The sequence below is a fragment of the Asparagus officinalis genome, chromosome 9 (assembly GCF_001876935.1).
Source record: "Asparagus officinalis chromosome 9, Aspof.V1, whole genome shotgun sequence".
Taxonomy (NCBI): domain Eukaryota; kingdom Viridiplantae; phylum Streptophyta; class Magnoliopsida; order Asparagales; family Asparagaceae; genus Asparagus; species Asparagus officinalis.
In genome coordinates, this window is record NC_033802.1 from 62,347,019 (window position 1) to 62,359,597 (window position 12,579).

General features: G+C 37.7%; 1 protein-coding gene across 1 annotated transcript; it reads left to right on the plus strand.

The window, feature by feature from the left end:
* Nucleotides 467-7,189, plus strand: LOC109823522 (nucleolar protein 6-like; the record flags this gene model as incomplete). Its single annotated transcript, XM_020389802.1, has 12 exons — nt 467-595; nt 1,202-1,284; nt 1,371-1,495; nt 1,587-1,707; nt 1,826-1,963; nt 2,812-2,908; nt 3,005-3,130; nt 5,005-5,097; nt 5,185-5,290; nt 5,374-5,516; nt 5,605-5,691; nt 6,725-7,189. Coding segments are annotated over 12 exons (1,377 nt in total), but the record flags the coding sequence as incomplete, so codon positions are not given.

A 12,579-nucleotide genomic window follows, 5' to 3' on the forward strand; every position in this document is an offset into this window, starting at 1 on the left:
TATCAGTCCGAAAAGTGAATGATGAGTGTTTTAAACTAAAACATGTATTATATAATTGATTACTCGTCTGAATAAATGTATGTGTATTAAAAGAGTGTCAATAAGTGTCCAAGGAGTGTCAAACACGGAGAGGGGAGCCCAAAAGAGGTGACAGGTTAACTTAGATATAGACACAAATTCTCAAGTGCCATCAATCAACAAAATAAGAAGAAATGGATGAAGAAAACATGCTCGCCCTCCAACATATCACCATTACTGAACTGCAGTTCTGCAGTTCTGTAATATACTTTGGCTGGGTTAATTTCCCTAATATTTGAATTTTCCATGAATGGTAAACATCCTAAGGTTATAGAATCTTTTCTTACAATACTATGATGTTAATCGCTCTTATACTTTTGTCTTACAGCTTCTTTTTGTTAATACTTATTTGTACTTGCTTACATTTTGTTGAATTTCCTAAATTGTTTTGCCTCTAGCCTTCAGGCACACATCTGTCTTTCCTCCTGAACCTCATCCCCTTGCTTTTGAAAAGGGTATTGGAAGAACACCAAAATTTGCTAACACTTGCATTCAACCGGTTGAAGTTATGATTCAGGTAACTCTTTGCTGCTATTTTGATTGCAATATTAGTTTAGTCGCGTCCCAACAATTGGAGTCAGGAACCTCATCAGTTTCAGGTTCTTAAAAATAGGAATTTGGCTAAGATAGTGAGTGTCTCCATTACCAAAATTTATTCTGCACTTGTCTTCGTGTTTTCATGGTTTTCCCATAAATCAGCGCATTGTTTCACTTCCCTTTTTGCACCGATGTTTCATATTGCTTCTACTGATTTTTGTGGAAGCTATAGAGGTTGTTTGGGGAGGATTATTTTTTTGGTCAAACTAGCTTTTAAGCTAGCTTTTTCATTTCTATCTGATTGGTAAAATGCCTAATAAGTTAGCTTGTAAGACCCATTTTAAAAAGCTGGTATAACCCAGCTTTTAAAAAACTAACTTATAAGCTCATTTAAAAGAGCTAGGTCTGACCAAACAAATTACTATTATACTCAAACAATTTTTATAGCATTTTTATCAAACAACCAAAAGCCAATGAAAGCTAGCATAACTTAAAAGCTTAAAAAATAAGCGTTCCCAAACACCCTCATAGGCCTTTACTGATAATGTGATACCCTTCTGAGTGCTCTGCTATGATGACGATGCAGTTAGAGGGATCAGGAAACTGGCCCTTGGACATTACAGCCATCGAGAAGACCAAATCTGCTTTCCTTCTGAAAATTGGAGAAAGGTAAGGAATGAACTACTTTTGAGGAACAGTTTTTTCCTTGGTGTTTTATATGTCTTTGTTCACCAATAAGTTTATAATGTTCCCAGTCTTCAGACACGTTGGGGTATGTTTTGCACTGCTACTGAGGAGGCAGTGGATGTATTTACATCTGGATATGCATTTCGTCTAAAAATTTTGCATGAAAGAGGCCTAAACTTTGTCAAAACCCAAGGTGAGATGGTATATCAGTTGGTCCTTAGTATGCAAATGTGCTTGAGTCATCGTTTTCCACTTCTTGACGTAAGGAGATGGTTTCTCAGTAGGTGGAAATAATAAAGTAAAGGGTCCTGTATCCATAGACAAGGAGCTATTTCTCCGCAGCCAGCATTCTAGTATGATTAATGGTCTACATGGACGTTACCCTATATATGGGTCAGTTGTCAGGTACCACTCATATAATATGGATTAATTACTCGTCACAGTCGTACTTAAATCACATCTTTCTTGTTTGCCTTTATTATTTATCTATTAATAATTTTATTTTTCTTTCCTTTTTTTGAAGGCTTGCTAAAAGATGGGTTTCTTCGCATCTTTTTTCTTCTTTCTTTACAGAGGAGGCAATTGAGTTGGTAGTCGCATACCTATTTTTGAAGCCATTTCCATTTCAAGTTCCTTGCTCACGAGTTACTGGATTTTTGAGGTGCATTAGTCTTTCTTTAATTATTTTGACTATGCTTGATTCCAAAAAGGAAGGAAAAAAAAAGAATTTTCCTATTCCCTTAACTCTTTTTGTTTTGACATGGAAGCCACCAATCATGTGTTATCTGATATTTGGCATATTTTATCAAAGAGTGTCATTTTCCCTAGTGTTATTGGATAAATAATTCAGAGTATATTGAAATGTATATTGTTTGACTGCTATTGGAAAACCTGCTGGCGGTTATTGTTGAGAATTGAACACTCAAAGTTTTGACTATAGTACATACGACTTATTATATATAAACAGCGGGAAAAAATGCTGCATTCACTCTTTCTACATTACTTCACTCCTACAATAATCGCAGATTCGCACAGTTCACTTCCAAGTGGCTTTCAGCCTCTCAACAGAGGGCTTTTAACCTTAGAATCCTACATTCCTACCTTAACGATTTATATGACTCTGATGTCAGTCAAAACCAACTTTGCCTATGGTTGCAAAACTGACTTAGAACGTCGGTTGCAAACTGACGTTGAAGGTTGGTTGGCAACTGACTTCATAGTTGATAATCAACCAACTATGAGAGTTTGTGCTAATTTTAACAGTTTGACCCCAAAATCTAAAAACATATTAGCCATCTGTCAGTAAGTGGTCGTTCTGATTCAACTCCTTTTTCTAATATTTTAATTTGTAAATCTGATGCTATTACCTTCATCCTCCTTAATCTTTAGTGATGGATAATTTGTAATGTTTACCCATAATAATGCTTTTTAAAGATCTTAACGACTCCTCTTTTTGCACCCTAATTTCAAATGGTTTCCTTGATTTTACCTCTGCAACTTGAATGTCAGGTTCTTACGGTTGTTATCCAATTATGACTGGACCTTCTCCCCATTAATTGTGGACATAAATGATGATTTTACATCCAATGATGAAAAGGAGATAAATGTGAGTAAAAGATATCATAGTTGAATTTTGGCAGTGTTTGATGTCATCCTTTTTGATCCGGTCATTCTCTGATGAAGATTATCGTTTATGAAATAGGAAAGCTTTATCTTAAGCAGAAAATCAAATGAAGGCAATGTTCAAGATGTAATGCCAGCAATGTTCTTGGCCACAACTTATGATAGGACATCTGAAGCCTGGACCAAGTTTTCACCAAAGAGATCGGTGAGTAATTGCGGTAGTATAGTCCTCAGCAAGACATGTCAGTGAGCAGTTTCACTTCCACATGATCATTTTGTTTGATATTCATTGAACTTTGTTAACTTCATTTGTGTGTTTTGAAAAGACGTGATGAACTTGACATGTTAGTTAGATTTGTATGCCCTAATAAGTTAGATGTGGTCTAATTGGACCTACAGACTTGTTTCCTGGAAAAGCATTGACCCCTCAGCAGCCCATCTCATCAACTCTCAAGGCCACTGTGGATTTTATACTTACTTTTTATAAAATGCCAGTTTAATTGAACATTTCAGAAGCTTCTTTAATGGTTGTACTTTTGGGTGCATAACTGAGATCCATAATTATGTTGCCAATCCCTTGTTTTTGGTATACTGCATATCTTGCCCAGGTCAGATTGAAAACAATGTAGTGTTTGTTGCACCCATCCTGTACAGAACTAGTTAAATCTTATTGGTCTCCATGATAAGCATACCATGGACAGTCTCGTTATATTTTCTTTTAATAAGAAGTGCGAATCAGAGTAATTGGCATCAGTGGCTATCATGGGCAGTCTTGTTATATTTTCTTTTAGTGATAGATGTGTAAATGAGAGTAATTTGCATCAGTCATTATATAAGAATGGGTATTCAATATCAAACGGTCGTTATACTTCCAGCTTCCCCTGGTACGTCCCAAGTTACTTTACTTGCCCATTGTCATTGCAATTTCTTTCAATCAAGTTTAATTTTGATTGACCTCCATAAATGTTGAAGATGGCTAGGGTTGGGCGTGGGCCAGGTCGACTCGCGGGCTGACCCGGCCTAGCCTGCCATGGTACAAGACTCATGACCTAGCCCGGCCCACTCCCGACGCCGACCGCATGATACACTCGGGTCATGGATCGGGCTAGTCCAGCCCTAGAACCCGGACCAGAGAAGTAGGCAGCGCCATGGTCCGGCGCACGTCCGACCCGGTTCTCTGGCTCGTCCGACCGCATGATGTATTTTTTGGTTATGCTAGCTGTTCCTTTAGCCCTTTGAGGCTGTAGCTAGCTACCAACAAAGCCAAAAGACCGTAGGTCTTTGGCTCGTGGGCCTTTTGGCCCATTAAGAAACAAAGTAGTGATCTTGAAGCTAGCTGCTATCTACTTGGAAGGATTAAAAAGTTTAATTCAAGTTTAAAAATAGTTTACTACAAGTATAAATTATTAAAGAAATAAATTAGGAATAATTTATAATTGAAAATACAAGTTTAATATAATTAAAAAGGTACAAAATAGGACAAAGAGTTGGACGAAAACCCATGGGCTGGGCCACGACCCACGGACGGTGGGCCAGGTCAGACCCGGCACGCACCTAGGTCGGGACTGACCCGGAATCAGAGAAATAGGCCCGACTCACTATGACCCGGCCGAGCCCGGGTTAGGCTCGGCCTGGCCTTGAACCCGGCGGGGTAGGTCACGGGCCTGAACCGGCCCGGCCCACGCACACCCCTAAAGATAGCTGTCAGTTCTGCAAAATTCTTTATATCATGATGGAACAGTAAATTACTAGCTCATGTTGAAGTTAGGCTTAAGAAAATTGTTCTAGTATTTCATTATTGACTTATTTTGTGTCTTGAATTGGAATAATTAAATTGGCATCTGAATGAGCCTTTCTTTATGTGTGAGAATCTTGTTATTTGGCACTTGATCCCGTGAAAGAGCTCTGCTAACAATCTACTCCTTTCCATTTATCATGCCATCAGATGCGCACACTTGCAGATGAATTTTGAACAATGTTTTAATAGTATAGAACCTCTAGATGTAATGCTACTGGTTTGTACTCCTTGACATCCTTTTACTTATTTATGTATTATTATTCCACCTTTTTTTTGAGTAGGTACTTAAAAGAATGGCTTCTTATGCTCAGAGCAGTGCAGATCTTTTAACAAATCTGATCCTTGATGGTCAAAATGGTTCATTCACGTGGGAGGTGAGGCTTGATCAAAGTACTTTTCACTTCAAAATAATACAATATAACTATGAACTTAGTAATCTACATTGTCACATCATACGGCAGTGTCTTTTCCGGACTCCTTTGAACAAATATGATGCTATAGTTCTTCTACACCGAGATAAACTCTCCTACCCACAGCGCCTTCTTTTCCCTGCTGAGGTTAACCATGGTTAGTTTCTGCTTTCTTCTTTCCATTTTCCATTGATTGTCATTGCTATTCTGAAACTGACTGTTAGGGTGCAACTCTTACAGGAAAGCATGTAATATGGGGAAAAGCGAACAAAGATTTCCAGCCCTACATGACTCTTCGAAATGCACTCAGGAGCTTGGAAGATGCGAGGAACGGGCTACTGGTGGACTTTGATCCAACTAGATACTTTCTAGAGGACCTGAAAGTAGGGCTGCAATTCTTTAAACCATTCGAACAAGATCATTTATTTTCAGAGACCAAGTGTGCTATGGTGTCACTGATTTTTTTTGCAGGGAGAATTCCCGGACGCCTTCAATGTGTGGTATGATTCATTTGGAGGTGATGCAATTGGTTTGACATGGGAGAAGAAGGTTTCAAAGGTAACATAGTTCTATGGCTAGTAACAAAAGAGAAATACCATTACATATCAGACCACTTAAAAAAGGGCTAGGTGGAGTTCAAGGGGTCTGAGCGTGTCTATATATTATATACAATTAGTTGGAAACTTTATGATGAGCTTTCAGAATATAGGATCTGTCCCATTATGTCAGAATATGAACAAAACTGAAATCAAACCATTATGTCAGAATATGAACAAAACTGAAATAAAAAAGGGCTAGGGTTATGAATATGAACAAAACTGAAATCAAACCATTATGTCAGAATATGAACAAAACTGAAACCAAAAAGGGCTAGGCGGTATTCAAGGGGTTTGACGTGTTTATAATATATACAATTAGGTGGAAACTTTATGACGGGCTTTCGGAATTTAGGATCTATAACATTACGTTAGAATATGAACAAAACTGAAATCAAATTAGCTGAACTTGGTCTTGAAGATATCGAAAACTGTTCAGAGAATCAATAATTTAGACTTTGGAATCTGCTAAAGTTGTTGTTGGCCAATGTCCAGACAAGTAAATTCTCAATCATTTTCTTTGTATCTCTTGAAATATATGCCTGCATTGACTTCACTTAAATACTTTAGTTTCCTTGTTTATGAAATTGTTGATGAAAAGCATTTTCTTATGTTCTAAAACAGCTAACTAATACCTCCGAACTACTATTATTAGAATTCTAACTTGGCCTGTCTTCCTAACTATTGTTTTGACTTTGCCATGTGTTTGGATTTTGTGTCTGTTCTCAAATTATCCCAGTAATAGTTCCCCTTTTAAAATATCTTTTAGTTATTTGAAATATTGAGACATTAGCTTTTGAGCAATTTGTTTCTAGCTCCCATGGGTTTCATATTGCATCTAGTGTCACCTCAAATTTTCCAGATAACCACAATTATCTGAAGTTTGTGAATTTTGCTAAGGTTTTTTTTATTAAAAACTTTTTTGTTTCTTGTTTAACTAGAGTAGACAAGCTGTTGTCCCTAACATTTTAACAAGCTATGTTGCTTTCCTGCAGAAACGTAACAGAGATGAAGCCAACGAGACTAACAAGGAACTGGCAGGATTGCTTGAAGACGTGGGAAAAATTGGTAAAGGTTTCGTCAAGAGTGTTTATCTCCTCAAAGCTCCCAAGCTCCAGGCTTAATTCTAGACTTTTCTCCAAGAATGAGTAGCCAGTTTTTGTTAAGGGATGAAAAAAGGCTTGTAGCCGATAAGATTCCCTAAAGATGTGAGAAAGGTTTGGCAAAGGCTTGATCAGAATGTTTTATCTTCTCAAACGTCCAAAATCCAAGAATGAGAATACAATTTTGTTGAGGGAGGAGAGATGGCTTGTACAAGTTAAAGGGAATATGACTCGCAAATGTAGGTGGTGGAAATGTGTAATGCTTATTTATCAAATTGAAGATGGGTGAATTGCCCTATTATGATCATGAACAGTTTCTCTGGTGTCTGATAACGTAATACATCCTCAAGTTTATTTTGTTCTGGCTGAAGCTATTATCAACTCCCCCGTTTGCCCAAGAAGTTCGATCTAGTTTTTTCTAGGTGGTAATTCAATACAATTAAAATGTAGCTAATCCTTTTTAGCTTGATTTTGAAGTTTAATTAACTTTTGGATTTATTTTTGCTGCAAAATCTGCCTTCATCCATTGTCCTTAACCTTTAAAATAATAAAGTAATATTAATAAAATAATAAAGATAAAAAATAAGATCTCTTGTCCTTCTGTATGAATTGTCAGCCATCAAGTCATTAACCAACCCCTAGGATAAATTTTGTAAACAGTCTCTTTTGGACTTTTAATCCCAAAAAACGTTTTATTTTGCACTTAATTACAAAAACCAATCTGGTTTCGGCCTCAGCGCTGAAACCAGGTCGGTTTTTGAAAAAAACTTCCAAAACTTTACGGGATTTCAAATCTTGTGAATCTTTTTGAACGTTCAAACTTCACAGGACTTCTAGTCCCGTGAAGATTCAAATTTTCAAAAATTTCACGGGACTTGAAGTCCCGTGAAGTTGCACTTTTCCAAACCTGCACATCTGTTTGTGCATGTTTTTCATATGCGAAAGGTTCACCTGTGAACAATATGTTATTTCATATAAACATATAAACTTTCAGTCATGAATTAAACACAAATCTAACTTCACACACGAAGATCACATATAAAAATAATAATTGATCCACAAAATTATTGATTTGCAAATTCATAAAAGTTACAAATTTCAACAAAATAAGATCACATACAACTCATAATTCCTCCTCTCCTTCCTCTCCCTCTCTTCCCCCTTCCCCTCCCTCTTCCCCGCCATCTGAGTATCCGGTTGTGTATAAGGTTGAGAAGTGCCGGCTCCATCAGCTTGAGAAGTGCCAGCTCCATCAGCATGAGAAGTGCCTGCTCCATCGTCACGTGTCCTACGTCGTCGCATGTACGCTTGCCCAAATGATCGTGACCTGTCCTCACGGCCTACAAACTCGTCGACGTGAGTTCTATGAAACACCTGAGCTATTCTCTTCTTGATCCTGCCAGGAGCCCTAACATCGCCGTTGAATCCTGAAACTCAGGCATGTGCGCATCAATATCAGCTTCAATATCATCAAAAGCTGTGACCTACGAGTTAAACAATACATACACAATTTATTAAGTATCTATGTTTAAAATTCCGAGTTAAACAATATATACACAATTTAGTTTAGAAACTTATGTAACTGTCTGTTGGTAGGTGTGACACGTATCTAGCTGATGGATGTGGGTCACGCGTGATATCCCAATACCAGCGCATAGTTAACAACTACGTCTCTCTCATTCTGTATGAAATCTCACTTGTGCGTCCACCGGTCTATGTAGTACGCACGGAGTACGGCCCAGTCGGTCCGATGCGATGTAGGTCACCGCCTACGATTGATCACCTCAACAGGATCCGTCACATGCTGAGAATGCAGAAATTGGCATAGCACACGGTCGGGGACATGCATCTCCATGATCTCCCAACAGATCAATGGAACTCTGCTCTCCACAAATCGGGACTATCCTGACAGATAGGTACAAGAGTATGCATTTTGAAATCCGACAGTGAATAGGGTCTCCACTTGAACTGAAATAAGATAAAATATTTTTCAGTATCAACAACAAAACTATAATTCATACGAATTGAGTTCTATATTTACCTGTTCATGTTAGAGGACATCAAGCTCATTTCTGTAAAACTCACGATGTCGCGTCGCAGATTTGTATTTAGCGAACCACATATTATACCTATTTGGCATAAAAAATATATGAGTGCAAATTCAATATGAATAAAACATTACATACAATTATACTTGTATGCCAAAGGAAACTGGCCCTGTAGGTTGCGGTGCACACCCAAAGTAGGACGTCCAATGTGAATGCGCTCCCAAGATCAAATCTGGATCACCGTGCAGCATCCCTTGAATTCTTTATTCTGCATCAAGGATACTCTACCCAGTTCTCTATACAAGTATGCTAACACCGTACTGCCTCACGATAGTGCGCCTCATACACCCAAATCCTCTAGGAGTGGAAGCCATCGTGCATGTACAAGGGTCTTGTTCGCATTCATTAAAACTGTATCTTACGATATGAAATGATCGAGCTTGCACAATTTGAGCCGCTAACAGTTCTTCAACCTTCGACGTGAACTCTGAATGGATATTTTCATCAAGTATGCAACGTTGGAGAAAGAAGTTATTAAGTTTATAAAATGTTTTAACAACTGGTGAATGTATTGGCATACCGCGTGCTCTCCTAAGCACACCATTGAAACTCTCAAAAGCGTTTGTAGTCACCATACATTATCTGATGATAATTCATAAACAGTCCTCAGATTTTCTCTTTTAAGTGCTTCGGGATAATATGGTAATATCTCATAAGATTTGTCCTAATCCCCGAATATTTTTAACATCATCTTCCTCCTAGCATTCCAACACTTGCTGTATGATACATCCAAGCTGCACGCAGTATGCACTAGAATATAGATATCTTTTGGCATTAGATCAAGATCCCCCCTTAGATGCGATAAAATCAATCGATATATAAAAGAAGAGGACACATGCTTGTTATTCATCTCTAATCGAGGATTGGTACATGTGTGGAGTCCGTTGTAAGCTGTGATTTTAAATTTCCCACCTACTCTTACACCCGAGAATGAATTCAGCTTCCAAGGACATTTCGCATTCCTGTCGTGGTGTCCACCGTTATCTTCTTCTTCACCATCTTCGTGATAAAAACAAACCACATTATAGCTTGTTGTGTTATTTTTTATTGGCCTAAACTTGACATTTTTTGTAATGGCATACAAGCGAAGTGCATGGATCAATTTCTCCTTACTTTCAAATAGATCCCCTTTCATGAATGAGAAGTCCTCGCCTTACTTTCAAATAGATCCCCTTTCATGAATGAGAAGTCTTCATGTGTCATCAACGATATTAGTGCCGATATGAATATTTTCCATCATGGAGTTATCAATCCATTCTTCTCCTTGAAGTTCATCGGACGGCAAATCCTCTAACACGACGTACTCATTATTAGTATAACATCCGTCAATGTGTTAGTTGTCCCCTTTATCACGATCTACCAACGTCATGCTATTAATTTGTAAGCTGTCCTCTTCATCACCATCCTCAGATTCAACACTTGCATTATCATCTTGATGGGACGTGCTAGTATCAAAAGCATTTAACATGCCCACAAATAAAAGACCGCTTATGTATTGTGGCTGTTTCCAGCCTTCATCCTGTTGCGGAGATAAAAAGCCGACAGAGTCAACTTCAAGGTCCTCCAACATGCGGGAATACATTCCGTCGTGATTCACCGATTTGCCCAAATTCCTCTAATGTTTTTCAATAAACAATTCCACCGAACGCTTCTCGTCATGTAAGACTCTAATGAGACCCATATCATAGTCACTTGATATTTGAATACCGCTTGTTCTATTCCCCCTAACGGGATAATTGCAAATAACATTGAGTTGATACTCACGTGAGTTGGTTAATACAAGTTTGTGTAATTCATTAACCAATTCATCAAAAGTACACGACTTTGATATAAACAAGGGTTTCGTCACACCTCCTTCATAAACAAGCATATTATTTTAGAGATAGTTAATCTTCCCATCATATGAACAAAGAACTAGGACTCGATCGTTCATCGTTACCTCTGAGGAGCAAAAAATTCAATATTAATATTAGAAACTCATAATTTTACATAGTGAATCTCTTAGACTGATACTAGAAATTTTAACCAAAATGTTAACCAAGATATTGAGAAATTTTAACCTAATTTTAATATTAGAAGTTTTAACCAAATGTCAAGTCTTAATATTAACTTCACGGTTACAAATTTTGATATTTCCCCCTCTAACCTCATACACAACATTGTTTAAATTTTCTTCGCAAAATGCCTAAAATATTTCCAAATTTATTTTAAAAGCTAATTTCTTACAAGTAATCACCAAGATATTGAGAGAATATATATAAAATTAAAATAGATTTTTTTTGTATTGTGGCTGTTTCCAGCCTTCATCCTGTTGCGGAGATAAAAAGCCGACAGAGTCAACTTCAAGGTCCTCCAACATGCGGGAATACATTCCGTCGTGATTCACCGATTTGCCCAAATTCCTCTAATGTTTTTCAATAAACAATTCCACCGAACGCTTCTCGTCATGTAAGACTCTAATGAGACCCATATCATAGTCACTTGATATTTGAATACCGCTTGTTCTATTCCCCCTAACGGGATAATTGCAAATAACATTGAGTTGATACTCACGTGAGTTGGTTAATACAAGTTTGTGTAATTCATTAACCAATTCATCAAAAGTACACGACTTTGATATAAACAAGGGTTTCGTCACACCTCCTTCATAAACAAGCATATTATTTTAGAGATAGTTAATCTTCCCATCATATGAACAAAGAACTAGGACTCGATCGTTCATCGTTACCTCTGAGGAGTAAAAAATTCAATATTAATATTAGAAACTCATAATTTTACATAGTGAATCTCTTAGACCGATACTAGAAATTTTAACCAAAATGTTAACCAAGATATTGAGAAATTTTAACCTAATTTTAATATTAGAAGTTTTAACCAAATGTCAAGTCTTAATATTAACTTCACGGTTACAAATTTTGATATTTCCCCCTCTAACCTCATACACAACATTGTTTAAATTTTCTTCGCAAAATGCCTAAAATATTTCCAAATTTATTTTAAAAGCTAATTTCTTACAAGTAATCACCAAGATATTAAGAGAATATATAAAATTAAAATAGATTTTCTTAAAATTTACCTTAATTTTTGATGATGCCCTAATTCCGGTTATCTCCGACGACGACGACGGCGGCGACGGTGATGGCCAGCTATGGGAGCGGCGCCGGTGAGGGGAGGTGAGGGGGTCAGGTGAGGATAGACGAAGTTAGGGTTTTGGGAGAGAGAGAGGGGGTCGGGTGAGGTTAGGGTTTTGAGAGAGAGAGAATGTCGGGTTTCAGGGGAAATGAGAAAAAGGAAAGGGAGCTGCGTTGCGTTGTTATAGGAGCGTAACTCTACTCCATGGGACTTTAAGTCTTGTGGAGTTACATGGTAGATTTTTCAGATGTTGATACTCGTGAACAAACAGTCGATGGGGGTTGCAGAGTTGCTGAATCGTCAAGATGTTGAATCATCGAGAGGGGGTCGCTTTCCTTCTTCGACTTTATGCCTAGTTCTCAGAGTTCGGAGTGGGCGGATCACCTACAACACATAAGAATCATAAGAGTACGGGGCTAGTTTCCCCCGTGGTACCTCCAACGGTCAAGTTAGCCGATGAACTTGAGTGGGGTAATAGAACTATGTGTTCTTATACTATGCGCATTA